General features: G+C 37.6%; 1 protein-coding gene across 1 annotated transcript in view; it reads right to left on the bottom strand.

The window, feature by feature from the left end:
- BBOX1 (gamma-butyrobetaine hydroxylase 1) overlaps window positions 1-15,908 on the bottom strand; it is a 51,317-nt gene that overhangs the window by 15,443 nt on the left and 19,966 nt on the right. The window contains exon 4 of the mRNA XM_008686884.1: window positions 97-202. Within this exon, the coding sequence (XP_008685106.1) occupies window positions 97-202 (106 nt within the window). The remainder of the gene's footprint in view (window positions 1-96; window positions 203-15,908) is intronic.

Raw genomic sequence — 15,908 nt, 5'->3', positions numbered from 1 at the left:
ATTAGCTAGTGAAACCTATAGTCTGTTAGACTCAAAATATAGGAGGATATTTGTCCTTGGCCTGCCTTGTGGAAAATATGTTGAGGCTCACCTTACCCCAGGTGGATGATGGAGGGCTGGATAATCAGTGTGAAAGCTTAGCTTCCCGGTTGTGTAAGCCACATTGTTTGCGTCAATTTTGTCTTGCACTTGCCAAGTATGTCTGTAAAATACAAGAAACATATGTTTAAACGGGCTGTCAGTAAGCCAGAGGAAATGTGTTAGAATGAACTGAATACATGGGGGAAATGGAAACTTTTCATTTTATGAAATAATTACCATAACGATGTGAGCCAGGAAGAGAGCCTGACCTTTCCTTGTCCAAAGTTACCATTTGAGAGTGTGCACCTCCTCCTTTCTTGTCTCTTCTCCAGAGAAAAGTACATTTACACATTAGTCTATCCCACAGAGTTTATAAAGAGGTATGTGTGGGATTGTAGGTCATGTTTTTTAATAGCTTAGTGCATTTAAAATCATTTATTGAAGTGAAATTCACATAACATGAAATGAACCATTTAGTGGACAGTTCAGAGGCCCTTAGGACTTTCACCATGTTGGTAAGCATCATCTCTATCTACCTAGGTACAAAACATTTCCATCACTCCACATGGAAACCTCTTACCCATGAAGCATTTTCTTCCCATTCTGCCCTCCTCCCAGTCCCTGGCAAACACCAATATGCATTCTGTCTCTAAGGATTTATCTATTTGGGATATTTAATATAAGTGGAATCATATGTGTGACCTCTTGTGTCTGGCTTGTTCTACTTAACAGAAGATTTCTGAGATTCCTCCATGATGGTCCATGTATCATTACTTCATTCCTTTTTATAGTTGAATAATATTTTCTGTACGGATATGCCACAATTCGTTTATTGACTCATCAACTGATGGACATTTGTACTATTTCTACTCCTTGGCTGTTATGACTAGTGCTGGCATAAGCATGTCTGTGCATTTACTTATTTGAGCCCCTGTTTTCAATTCTTTTGGGTAATGCCTAGGAGTGGAATAATGGAATTATACCATAATGCTATCTTTAACTTTTGAGGAGCTGCAAAACTGTTTTCCATAGTGGTTGGACCACTTACATTCCCACCAGCAATATGTGAGGCCTTCAATTTCTTCACATCCTCATCAACACTTGTTATTTTCTGGGTTTTGTTGTTGTTGCTGCTGTTGTTGGTTTTAACCATCCTAGTGGGTGTGAGGTGGTATCTCAAAGCTTTGATGCGTATTTTCCCAGTGGTTAATGATGTTGGGCATCTTTTCATATGCCTGTTGGCCATCTGTATATTTACTTTGGACAAATGTCAGTTCAAGTCCTTTGCCCATTTTTAAATTGAGTGGTTTGTCCTTTTGTAATTTCTATGAGCACTTTAGATAGTCTGGATACTAGACCCTTAATAGATATATGATTTGCAACTATGTTTTGCCCTTTCTGTATGTTGTCTTTTCATTATCTTAGTAATGATCTTTGATGCTCAAAAATTTTAAATTTTGATGAAGTTCTATTCATCTATTTGTGTTGTTGTTTGTGCTTTTAGTGTTATATCTGAGAATCCATTGCCCAATCCAAGGTCATGAAGATTTACCCCTATGTTTTCTCCAGAGAATCTTATGGTTTTATATGTAGGTCCTTGATCCATTTGAGCTAATTTTTATATAATGCGTGAGGGGTCCAACTTCATTCTTTTTGCGTGTGCATATACAGTTGTCCCAGCACGGTTTGTTGAAGGGACTGCTCTTTCCCCATTGAAAGGTTTGGGCACCCTTGTTAAAAATCAGTTAGCCATAGATGCATGGGCTTACTTCTGGACCCTCAGTTCTATTCCAGTAGTCTGCATGTCTTTATCCCAGCACCACAATATTTTGATTACTATAGATTTGTAATAAGTTTTGAAATAAGGAAGTATGAGTCCTCCAAGTTTGTTATTTTTTTTTTATTGTTTTGGCTACTCAGAGCCCCTTGCAATTTCATATGAATTTGAGCATTGCTTTTCCACTTCCACAAGAAAGCCATTGGAATTTTGGTAAGCATTGCATTGAATCTGTAGACGTCTTTGGGTAGGAATCACATCTTAACAATATTACATCTTCCAATCCATGAATGCAGAATGTCCTTCCATTTATTAGGTCTTCTTTAATTTCCTTCAGCAATGTTTTATAGTTTTTGTTTTATGAGTTTTCACCTTCTTGGTTAAATTTATTCCTAGGTATTTATTCTTATGGATGCTATTGTAAATGGAATTTTTTTTTAATTTCTTTTTCAGATTGTTCGTTGCTAGTGTATATAAACACAACTCATTTCTGTGTATTGCTCTTGTATCCTGCAACTTTGCTGAAGTCATTTATTAGCTCTAATAGATTTTTCGTGTGCATTCTGTGGGGTTTTCTATATATAGGATCATGTTATCTATGAATAAAGATAGACTTACTTCTACCTTTCTCATTTGGATGCCTATATTTCTATATCTTGCCCAACTGCCCTGGCCAGAACTTCTAGTACAATGTTGAATAGCAATGGTGAAAACCAGCACTCTTGTCTTGTTCTTGATCTTAGAGGGCAGTTAATGAATATTTATTTTATTTTATTTTATTTGAACTTAATGAATTTTTAATTATACTCGTGTAACTATTACTCAGATCACAAAATATAACTTTAAGGTTATATGTCCCTTCCTAGCCACAATCTCATCTCTCTCCAGAAGACCTGGAAGAAAAGGAGAAACACGAATTTCTGGGAGATGTATTTTAGGGAGAGGAATCTGAGGTGAAACGTAGGGTTTCTTCCCCATTCTTTGGAATTGAGGATGAAACTATTTGGCTCTGTTTTTGTTTTGTTTTGTTTTGTATTTCATCTAAATGTAAAATGGAGGGGCCCGCGGGTGGCTCAGTCAGTTAAGCATCTGCCTTCAGCTCAGGTCATGATCTCAGGATCCTGGGATTGAGTCCCACTTCAGGATCCCTGGTCAGTGGGGAGCCTGCTTCTCCCTCTGCCGCTGCCCCACCCTCCCACTCGTGCTCGCTCTCTCTCTCTCAAATAAATAAATTTTTTTTAAAAATTAAAAAAAAATAAATTTAAAATGAAAAGCCTGGTAAATCTTTCACCAAAATTTAAAGAATCATCTCTATGTGGCCATAAGTTGGAAAGAGACCCAGTGAAAGAAGAATATATATAGCCTGCTGCAACTCATTTCAAATATGAGTCAGACAATCCATTATACTATAGTAACTGCAGCCAGGAAATACATGTTCTCTATGGACCTCATGCCACTCTGTGACCCAAACCTAATGAAGATTCTGCCTGTTGTCACCAAGAGCATTCCAACAATAATCAACATGGAGGAAAGCATTTAAGGATACAAAGAAAGTAATTTCATCAAGTTGTAGAATCTATAATATCTTCTAAAAGATGATGCTTTTGACACTGTGGACAGGAAATGACTATATTTAGAGTTTCTTTTCAAGATTGATGATGGTTTTGCATTGATTCACCCACATTCCCTTTCCTGGTTCCTCCTATGATCAGGGGTAAATTCACTGAATTTTCATGCAGCCAAGAGCTGGCTGAGATTCAAGGTGCATGTTTCAGCCAGGGAACAGATCTTTCCTTTATTCGACATTAACTGGCTTCTGCAGGGATGGGGCCTGTGACTTGGCATCATTGAAGCAGTTCTCCAGCCCTCTGTGCTAACTGGCAGGGGATAATAAATATTTTTCAGCCCTAAAGTGTCTTAGGCACGGTGTGGGATATGTAGCCTAAAAGTCTATGCTCGCACATAATGATAAATCCCAGGAAAGGGGCTTGCCAATTCCAGTCATAAAACATTCTCATCATAGTCATAGCGTAAGTCTGGAAAAATCCTAGAAATGTCATCTGATCTACCTTTCTACCTCCTTATAGAAATGAACCATGCCAAGAAGACTGCCGCTGATTGTTTATGACCCTAAGCTTTCACGTATCCGTATCCTTCTCAAATCCAAAGGAAAACACAGCAGAAATAAATGCAAATGGGATCCATTGGCCTGTGGAGAAACTGTTTTTTAAAAGCCCACTTGTGGGGCCTGAGTGGGATGAAGGTGTATTTATAGGCATCTTTCATTAGAGGCAGGTTCTAATGCCCCTCCAAGTAAAGCAACTCAAGCAGACCATCAGGAACTGCATCATGACCGGATCAGAGGTGCAGGACCCGGGGTTTTCTAAGACCGAAGGGGCAGGCTCAGCATAACATCTTAGCCAATTGCTATAGACGTGTCCGGTATTGTGCTGGGACAGGCGATTGAAACTGTGCTCGTAATCCTGTTTTTGCCAGAGATCCTATTTTAAACAAATCTAGGTATTTCCACTGAGCTACTCGTGTCATTCTCAAAATCGGATAAACCAAAACACAGACTCTTAACTCTAGAGAACAAACTGATGGTTACCGTCGGGAGGTGGGTGGGAGGATGGATGAAATAGGGCATGGGGATTGAGGTTACACTCATCACGATGCACACTGAGTGATCTACAGAATTGTTAAATCACTATATTGTACACCTGAGACTAATATGATACTACATGTTAACTATACTGGAATTAAAATTTAAAAAAAAAGAAATTTCTATTTTCCATTTAAGGATTTTGTCAGAAGCTCCACCTGTACATCAAAATCATGATTTTTAGAGACGATTTTGTGGTCTTGGTTTGAATACTTATTCACTAGATCCATCCCACTCTAGATGCCAGTCATCAATATTCATGATATTTCATGAAATTAATAGTGTTCTGGGACAAATCTGAATCCTTTAGTGTTTAGGGAATGCTTAAATATTGTTTTTGCTAGATTTGTTCTTTATACCCTTGGTGATAGATTTTATAATCTTTTGGTTAGTGGTTCACACCTGGAAAATCATGCTGGATTTATTTTTAATCTTGTTCTTTTTTGAAGTACGACTTATATGAAAAGATGTTCTACAACTGCGACCTGGATTTCTTATCACCAACAGCTACGATCTCTAACGTAGCCTGCTATAAGCTGCTCTCATCAGGTAACAGAAGAATGCCTTCTTTTGACTATCATCACTTGTCCTGTTGGATCTAAAACATAATGCTCATGTGTCATTTTTATTTTTTAAGTTTTAACATAGACAGTTATCTTCTAGGGGCATCTGGGTGGCTCCGTTGGTTAAGTGTCCAACTCTTGATTTTGGCTCAGGTCATGATCTCAGGCTCCACACTGAGTGGAGAGTCTGAGGTTCTCTCTCTCCCTCTCCCTCTATCTTTCCCCTCCTCTGCTCTTTGACGCACATACATGTGAGCACATGCTCTCTCTATCTCAAATAAATCTATAAACAAATCTTAAAGAAGCTTATATCCTAGCTAAAATAAATAGAAACCTTTATAATCATTCAAAGGAATATTATACTGTGTATCATTTCTTTTTTTTTCTATTTATTTTTTATTTTTTCAAAGATTTTATTTATTTATTTGAGAGAGAGAGAGAGAGAGCGCAAGAGTGGGGGAGGGAGAAGCAGACTCCCCACTGAGCAAGGAGTCTGATACGGGTTTCAATCCTGGGACCCTGGGATCACAACTTGAGACGAAGGCAGACACTTAACTGACTGAACCCCCAGGTGCCCCTATCGTTTCTAACTGTAGTTGAAACACATCCACATATACCTTCCCAGATGCAGTCACCCTTCTGAGCTTCAGATATTTATTCTTGCATTATCACCTGTTAGATACACACAGTGGGCCAGGAACTAAGGATGAAGGTGTGAACAGAGCAGACATGGTACTTGGACCTCATGGAACGTACAGTCTATGGGAAAGAAAAATCAGTGTGACTTATCTTCCAAACCTAAAGTACAAGGTGTTATGAGAATAAAGAAGTGAAGATTAGGTTAAGACCTGAAGATTGAGTAGGATTTACCTAGAAGAGTAAAGGTCATTGTGGGTAGAAGAAATAGCATGTGAGAAGGCCTGGTGGAGGGAGAGAACATGACCTCTCAAGGGAAGTGAGAGAAGTCCAATATGGGCTGGAGTGGGGATAGTTTGCTCTATGGCTATTCCCGGCTTTGCTTCAAATTTCTGCTTCCCTTCTTTTCTGTAAAGTCTTACCTAAAAGAATCTCATTACATTGGGGAACTGAGTTGAAACATACTCTTTATCTTATAGCATTTAACCCACTGCCAAAAATATTTGTGAATGAAGGCATGGACTATAAAACAGTAAATTGTGTTATTTTCCCAATTGTCTGGCTATCAACTTTAATCCTGGCCAAAGCTATATGTTTTAGATATATTAAATTATGAATAATTTGGCCACTAATCATTTCTGTTGTCTGATTTCTAGGGAAAGTGTTACGGTTGTTTGTAAACAATACTTGGCAAAATTGCTAGAGTTGTGTTTTAAAAAGCCATTATCTTTTCAGTTCTACTTATATTATGGACACTCATTTACATTGAATTTATTCCTGAAAATGAAAAACTCCATACCATTCTTGGTGAGAATTAATATCCCCACTATAAACTAGAAGAACAAAAGTAACCTGTCTGATATCTAGCATTGCTCTGACTCAATCCATTAAACTCGTATGGAAATCTCCATGAAGCATAGATACAAAGTAAACAAGGAGGGTCCTGGGGTGATGATGGTGACATAGTTATTAATCTCTCTGAATTTTCTTCGTAGGACATCTAGTGTGCAAACCCCAAAACTCAGGGCAACATCCACATCAAAATTAGGTGACGAGATATATCCATAAAGCCCAAAATAGGAGTAGGAATAGAGACAGACTTTCCGAAGTCACAATATGCGGTATCAGAAATGGTGCAGAGGAGGAAGCAGAGGGAAGCAACTAGGTACTGGACGGATCTGAAAAACTCCCAGATCACGAATGGACAGTTACTGGTGCCTGCAGGAGGACACCAAACAATGGTATGTTCACATTGCAACATAGCTGCCTATGAGAGGTCCATGGTAAGGGACTGGATTAGTCTGGGCCTTGGGAACTCGCCTAACAGACAAAACCCTCATCCATGATGAAGCTTCCTTCTGAGAAAAAGACCCCAAACTGAGCAGTCCAGGGACAGTAAGGACAAAGGAAAAAGAAGTTCCAGATAAAAGTAAAGGAGAGAAACCAGGAGGTCTTAGAAATTAATCAGCCGTTGTTTGGAAATACAGCTTAAAACTATAATAAAGGTTCTGAATCATATCTCCTTTTCATAATTAAGAAAAAAATCACATAAAAATGAGAAACATCACGTGATTAAAGTTTAGTTTCATGAAGTTATTTTAAGACAAAAAGAGAATGAATAACAAAATAACATACCTATAGATAATACATGCCAGAAGGATATTCCCCCAAAGATAAAAAATATTCTAGTTTTTCTATTTCTAACTTCTGTTTTTCTGTTTATACCTACTAACACTCCATTTCTGAGTTTCTAACTCTGATATGTTATTCTTTCATATAGTGTATCATTTCATTCATGTCTTCTGGACTCAGGAATGGAGTGTTATACTCAGAAAGGAAAAATTTTAAAAATCATTAAAAATGAAGACTAAGCTAGAAGGGATATGCAATATAGAATAAGCCCAGCAGATAACGCCTTTAATATACACACAATAGGAGTCCTCAAAAGAAGACATCCAAAGTAAGGAGAACAAATATTAAGAACTATAATTCAAAAAAAAATTCTTGAAATTAAAAAAAAAAAAGGTTTGAAACATTGAAAGACCAAACCATATGCTCCCTGAGAAAGTTGCCCCAGAGCAACCAACACCAAGATAGCCTGTAAAATTGCTGGTCTTTAAAAAGAAAATCTTTTGGGCGTCCAAGTAAAAATATCAAATTATTTATAAGGGAAAGAAAATTAGATTACCAATAAAACTGTAGTGACATATTAAAGATGACGTGAGCCAAGAATTTTATATTTAGCCAAACTGATTTTCAAGTATAAAGATCTTAAATTGCTGTCAACATGCAAGAATTTAGAGAATATTGTTCTCGTGGGGCCTTCCTGAGGAATTTACAAGAGAATAGCATTCAGACAACCAAACTGAATACAGATATGTTCACACAGCACTGGTGCTAAGTAGTAAATTTACTTACTAACAGAATTAGTAATAGGAGAGAAAAAAAAAGATACAAAAAATCTAAAAAATTGGGAAACCAGACTACTGACAAGGGATGCACATTTTGGTGATAATATTCTAAATCAGGAAAACAAGATAGTGAATACCATAAAATGCAGAAGAGCTGTTACATTTGGGGAAAAAAGAGAGGTTTGTGATTGCTTGGCATATGTGGATCGGCTCCAGAGTGACTGGCGATGTTCTATTTCTTGACCTGGCTGGTATTTCAAGAGCATGTGTCTTACAAAAATTCATTTAGGTATATATCTGTCTTATGTAATATTTCTGTGTCTGGATTGTATTTTACCACAAGAAGTGGTTTCTTAAATTTATTTTGAAAGGTTAAAAATACTCCCAATAATAAAAATAAAGACAAGTAGTGATAGAAAGATGACAACTGCCTCTAAAAACATAAAGAAAAAAGTTATAGCAATTTCCTCCAAAATTCTAAAGTCTTTCATTATGAAAAACTAAGAATGCAGTGCATTGCAGAAAAAAAAAAAAAAGCTTATGAGAATTCCAAATTAAGCATATTTAATTTTTTGGAGGTGGTAGGTCAAATTGTGCTTAATTTATTTCAACAGAACAGGAGCTAGATGCTGGTTTAGATTTTTGATGTGAAAGATTAAAATATGAGCCTCATTTTCTCTTGTCACAAGTTATCTGATTCCTTGTCAACTGTCACTTTCCCTTTGCATAAACAGATGGCTATAATTTGAATTTAATAGATGGGATGGGAATGAATATTCTGGTGCTGTTGTTATGAATTAGTTTGAGAAATTTCTATATCACCCTGTTGAAGGGTTCCCTGGTATCTGAGCTATGAATACGAGCGGAAGCCACATTTGATAGTTAATAATTCTTACAGCATTAGGAACTATAGGGGGAGTACTAGATAAACCGCCATAGAAGTACAGTGCCAAGGAAAGGCTGCAGGCTGTTGAAACAAGTAAACCTGGGTTTGAAGCCTGATTCTTCTGCCTCGGTTTCCTTATCTCTAAAATGGGAATAATGGTTCTTATTGGAATTGTGAAGATTCAAGATAATGACCATAAAGCATGGAGTTCAATACTTAGCACATAAAAAGTGCTTAACAGAAAATTATTTTGTCCCATCCCAATACTAGTTACCTGTCCTGGATGCTCGGAGGAAAACCAAGGAGGCAAGTGGGAGTCAGGGCTTGTGGAGAAGCAAGTGGTTTACTAGGGTCTCATAATTTCCTCAAGTGATTTCTAGGGGAGCATGAGACACGGAAATTATTTTTCCTTTAATTCATGAGATGACCTCAGACTCAAGTGGTTTTGCTGGCAGCAACTTTAATTACTGCAAAAGCAAGTATTACAAAGGGAACCCCAGGGACTGTCTTTTGGCTGATAACATGAGCTGGGGTTCACAATGGCCGAAAGAACACAGCCTGTTACTCTGCTTGGGAACCCCTCATATTCACAAGAACACACATTTTAAAGGTTCTCTCCCCCCTACTCAAACACTAGGGTCAGTACTAAATCTAAAACAACTCATTAAGAAATCCCATTGTGAATTTTTTACAGTAGGATGGAATTACAATTAGATTCAGAACTCAGACAGGTTTTCTTTGTTTTCTTCCCAAGTCTAAATTGCCTTTAGGTTGGTTTTTCATAACTCAGAGCCATTTTTATTCAAGAAGGGCTATGTGGTTCTCTCAAGCATTTTCTTGGCTAGAAATTTCACCAAAATGGGTAAACTTGTTTTTTCTTTCCCTGTTGAGTCTCCACACTTCACAAATGTTTTCTGGTAGCATGTATATCAAACAAGTAGCTGTTTCAAAGTCAGTTTTGGAGGCAGTGCTAATGATAGAAGCAATTTCAAAGGGAGCAGAAGCCAAGGAATAATAATATTTTTCACTCATATACCCCCAATCTCTAATACAACCGAATGTGTGAAATGCTGCTGGGCTGGCTTACAGAAATGCTAGCAGAAATCCAGTGAATGCTGGAAAGGATATATTCTTGTATTCCCCAGAGGCCATTTCAATATTGTTAATTCCTAACTGGCCTGGCTGGTGTACTTGACAAACAGCCCACTAGAAACATTTTTGGTTCGACATGACTTTATTCATCTGATGAAGCCTGCATGCAAGGCGCTCATGCAGATGCGAAACTGGGCAGCAGTAGTAGCCTCTTACATTTTCCAGCAAACTTTCATCTAAAGGTTTCAAAGGGCGTGCCAGGTATTAAAAGATTCCTGTAGGAAGAGAGAAGCAAGTCCTCAGTAGAGGAGAATCAGAGAGCTCCAGGAAATTACATGAAAAGCTTAGATCACCTTCTCACCTACACATAGCCAGTGGTGGAGCCGTGATCAACTGTGTTTCTCTTTTGGTCCTATGGGCAGCTCTCCGGGCAGTAATGTAATGCAGATGCTCTGGGGCGTTGGGTTCCCAACTCTCCCCCAGTTTTTAGGAATGAAGTGTTCCAAAGTCTTTATTTAAACTTTTCCACTACAATTTGTAACCTTGTAAGTTTTATTCAGTAATTGAACAGCTTCTATGTTTGTCTCCACAAGATAAAATTTGACTACTACCAAGATCCACTGAGTTCCTTTTACCCCTTTTCCTCATTGTCACTATTTTATTCCTGATGTTGGTGTTTCAGAAAAACATATTTTTCATTTTCACCTCATTATGCTTATTAGTCTAATCCCTGCTACAAGTGTTAATGCAACTTGCTTATGCCAGCAAATAAAACATTCTTAGAAAGAAGAAAATCTGAAACTTCTGGACTGTATTCTGGAAAGAAGGCAGTCTTGCTAGCTAAGGTTGAAATTTGTATTTTCGTCTGCTTGACTTTCTGATGAAGATGGGTCACTCAGAGTTGCTCACAAGGTTAATTTTCTAACTAAGGGCTTACAAATGTTGACAATGCTAAGAAAGAATTTCGAAAGTCCTTAAGATCTTAGCATACTTTCCCTTTTATTAAAATTCCCCGAGTGCTCACTCTGTGTCAGGCACTGAGCTAGTACTGAAGGCCACCATTTGAGCCTACAAGGAGCTCCATATGACAGTGATGATGGCAATGAGATGCGCAGGCCTTATTTTCAGAGATTACCCTGTTACTAGCCGAACAGCTGGTTGATACACACTACCGGTGGTAAATGCTTTAAAAAATTGACACTGAATTTCTTCCTTGTCTCTGTCGCATGCATGCACACACACACCATTACATGAACTTATGTAAATAACAAACCCTGACCTGGCCAATTTATTTAGTTGTCCAACCAGTTGGCAAAGGAATATTTCCAGAGCATGATTTTACCCTTTTAGGGAAGTACATCTGACCTTCTCAATGTTTTCTTATCAGAATTATGGTTTCAAAAGCCCACGACCAGTGGTGCTGGTAGTGATCTCAGAGAGCAGAGGCTGGGAGAGGGTTGTCTTTCCTAGAGCTACAGAGGCTACCAGATCAAGGGAGTGTGTCGCAGAGGTGGTGGTCTGGAGGGAGGGGGAAAATGTTAGTATGTCAAGTGAGAAGAGTAAGAAAGGCCAAAAAGTAGCCAAGAAGAGAGGAGGACTTGGACCAGGATATGCTGTCTATAGGCAGAATAAAGGCCAGGAGAGGGAAAAGCTAGGGAAAAGAGTTAAGTAGGATGGAAGGGAAGCAATCTTGGACAAACAATGGAAAGAGTGCTAGTGCTGTAGTTGTCCCTTACCAGCTGTCTCTGGTGGGATGGCCAGGAAAGGGGAAGAATAGCATAAAATAAAAATGGCTTTCATCTGAATTGAATTAGCATGGGGATGGGCAAAGGGGCTGTGTAACTTTATGAAGTCTTAATTAAATATATATTTATTCATGCCAACCCTACTTACACGATGGTAGCCTGTGTAAATTTTGAGGAGTCTGGCTTCATTTTTTCAAGTGGCTATATGTTTGCCCATCTTTACTGTTCTTTCACCATGCTGGGAGAACATCACCCTTCACTGCCTTTTAACTGCTGTTGGTATGGAACGTTTCCTCATTTATAATGCCAAAAGTCCAGGGTTACTTTCAGTCTGTTTCTTGATTTTATGGGATTTTTATTAGTTCTGATTATTTAGATAAAGTCAACTCAAGTATTTATATTTGCCCATATACAACAGTCAGATAGGATACTTTTCCATAAAGTAGAAACCCAAATCTAGGTCAGAACAAAATGCCTAACACAGTGCCTTGTACCGTGTAGCGTACTGATGGGTAAAACAATAATATTGCCAATCAAGACATTCAGTATGATTGAGAGTGACTGTACTTCCTTTCAAATTTATTCTGCTGGTTGCATTCTTGAAAACATTCTAACTTGGTATAATCATTGAGGATAGCAGTGTATAGAAAAAGTATAGTTTACAATGACTATTTCTCATTGGGTTAGATTGTGTCATAAATTCAAATAATTTCTTCAATTAAGAAATTATCATCAAAACCACAATGAGATATCACCTCACACCTGTCAGAATGGCATCAAAAGCATGAGAAACAACAGGTGTTGGCGAGGATGTGGAGAAAAGGAAGCCTCATGCCCTATTAGTGGGAATGCAAACTGATGCAGCCCCTGTGGAAAACTGTGGATGTTCTTCAAAAAATTAAAAATAGAACTAACATACAATCCGGTAATTCCACTAGTAGCTATTTACCCAAAGAAAACAGAAACACTAATTTGAAAAGATATGTGCACCCCTATGTTTATTATACCATTATTTATAATAGCCAAGATACGGAAGCAGCACAAGTGTCCATCCATAGATGAATGGATAAAGAAGATGTGGTGTATATACAATGGACCACTACTCAGACATAAAAAAAGAGTGAGATCTTGCCATTTGCAACAACACGGATGAATCTAGAAGGTAAAATGCTGAGCAAAATAAGTCAGTCAGAAAAAGGTATATACCCTATCACATGTGGAATTTAAGAAACAAAACACACGAATAAAGAAAAAAAGACAAAGAAACAGACTTTTAAATATAGAGAACAAATCAGTGGTTGCCAGAGGGGAGGCAAGTGGGGAAAGCAGGAAAATAAAGGGGATCAAGAGTACACTTATTGTGAGGAGCACTGATAATGTATAGAATTGCTCAATCATTATATTGTACACCCGAAATGAGTATAACTCTATATGAATTAGACATAAAATTTAAAAAAATAAATAAAAATTTAAAAAAGAAATTATCCAAAAAGATATTTTTATTGATTTTTAGGAAGAAGTTCAGGGACATGAAATGAGGCTTTTAGCCCCACTCTGTAAAAACTATATTGATCCAAATTTAAGGTCTAAGTCCCTCTGAAAAGGTTATCTTATTACATACTGTTCTACATATATATATATATCTGACAAATTAACAATGAGAGCTTCTTTACCAAGTCTTATTCTTTTCTCCTAGGAAAGCTTTCATCAAGGCAGTAAGCTTGCAGAGCATTTCACAGAGTTGCATGAAAAAAATATTGTCTAGATGATGCACTGACAAAATAATGATAAGCATCTGAGAAAATGTAGACATGGAAATGACATATACTTTTGTCCTCAAAGTTATTACCATTTTGATTTAGTAATTTAACAGAATTTTATGATTATGAAATGTTCTAATAATTTTTACATTCACCTGTTGCTTTATAGTTTTTTGAAAACATCTAGGTGTGCTTCTATCATTAAACAGTTATTCCTCACCTACTATATGCTGAGACTGCAAAGTGCTAGAATCTACTGTTTTGATTTATCCGACCAACCCTTTAACAATTGAGATGACAGCCAAGAACCAAAAATAGATATTATAATTCTCACTTTGGACCCATGCATTCAAATTCTCCAAACTAGTAATCCTATTTGAATGGAAAAGTGCTAGGTGGATATTTGTTTCTCAAGGGAAGCATGTGTAAAGTAGCACCACGCTATTATTATTTTTGGCATTTAAGCAAGAGTAGAAACCAGGCTCCTTGAAAAATCTACATGGAACGCAAAGTTAGCCTTTAGCCTTCCTCTTCCCGCTTTCCTTTCTCTATCCTTCTATTTCTGGCAATCCCTCATCTGCCAACTTTTTTTCAAACAAGAGTCTTAAGGCTCTTTGCCAGGGGAGAAACAAAGCTATGAAAGAAAGGGACCGCACTGAAGGCAGTGGCTGATTCTGTTATAAAGATAAGCCGTGTCCAGGCATTGCCACAGCACAAAGAATAACGTGAGAACTGCCACTTGGTGTACACAACTGTGAGAGCTGAGAGGAGGTAAAGCACCCAAATTCCACACCAGCTGAGATCTGCTTTCTCTCTCTTTTTTTAAAAGATTTTATTTATTTGACAGAGACAGCCAGCAAGAGAGGGAACACAAGCAGGGGGAGTGGGAGAGGAAGAAGCAGGCTCATAGCGGAGGAGCCTGACGTGGGACTCGATCCTGGAACGCCAGGATCACGCCCTGAGCCGAAGGCAGACGCTTAACAACTGTGCCACCCAGGCGCCCCAAGATCTGCCTTCTCTTGAAGTAACCCTCCTCTCAAGCAGAGTTTGTAACCTTAACTACACACAAGAATCACCTGCAGAGTTTTTAAAAGTCCTGATACTCATGTCAAATCCAAATCCTGTTTTGAAAAATTTCCAGAGAATGGACCCAGATGTCAGCGTTTTTAAAATTAACTATTCCAATGTGTAACCTCAGTTGAGAACTATTGCTCTGAATATCCCTTCCTCCTTTGAATCTCATGTTACAGAAATTTTAATATCACATTGCACATTACTGTGGGAAGGGGCAGAAAAGGGAAATCACTTCAGGAAAACATTCACTTTTCTCATTCTCTTAACAAAAAACAAATAAGCAAACAAATAAAAAGAAAGCAACAACAGCAAAACTGTCCTCTACTGTAAGTTCTTGAGGTAAAGAATTAAAAATGAAAATTAAAAAACAAACAAACCCCAAACAAAATACCCACAGAGATCTTGGTAATCAGTTGTGGAAGTCGCAGTAAGGCATGTGGTGCAGTTTGAGCGATTCAGGGAAGAAATGTGATCCTCCGCATGGAAGATGAGATTGCGTAGGTTAAACCTATCTGCTTAGATGCAAAGGTCTTGGACAAAGGAAATGCAACAGTAGTAGGAGGTCTGATTTGTTTTTGGCAACAAACCTGGAGTATTTATTCCAATAAATTTTACAAGATTAGGTCAATTAGATCAGTGGTCAAATTATCAAGCCATTTTAGGAATTATAACAACAAAACAAAACAAAATGCAAGTCATAAATCAGGACTAAGAATCTGACCCTAAATGTGATGGGTGGGGGTGAGCATTAGAAAGAGCCCTATAACAAATAGCCCCCCAAATTTGGCTGCTGTTGTGAAATTGTGAAATGTGTTGCATAGATACAAAAAGTCTGTTGTCAGCAAATAAAAACTAAGTAAAAGAATATAGAAGAGATTTATTTTAAAGTATTCTGTTTACTTCTGGTGCCTAAAAGCATTCCTTCCATGTTCTTCCTTAATATCATTGATAGTGAGGTGCATTAGAAAGCCCGTGGATAAAACAGACCCGGATTCTAATTCTGGTTCCTTTTCTACTACCTGTGAAAACTTAGTTTATAGCTTAATTCTCCGCACTTCAGATTCCTAATCAGCTAACTGGGGGAAATTATCTATTTCAGAAAATTGTGAACATTAAACAAATAATTAGATCGAGGCTCTTAATAATTTCAAGACTTTTTCCAACTCTTTGTTTTGTCTGTTGTTACTGATATAATCTCTAAAAAGCTTAAATTTTTTTTAA

The sequence above is a fragment of the Ursus maritimus genome, unplaced genomic scaffold (genome assembly GCF_017311325.1).
Source record: "Ursus maritimus isolate PB19 unplaced genomic scaffold, ASM1731132v1 scaffold_23, whole genome shotgun sequence".
NCBI lineage: Eukaryota > Metazoa > Chordata > Mammalia > Carnivora > Ursidae > Ursus > Ursus maritimus.
The sequence above is the reverse complement of the archived record's forward strand: the minus strand, read 5'-3'. Positions and strand labels throughout refer to the sequence as shown.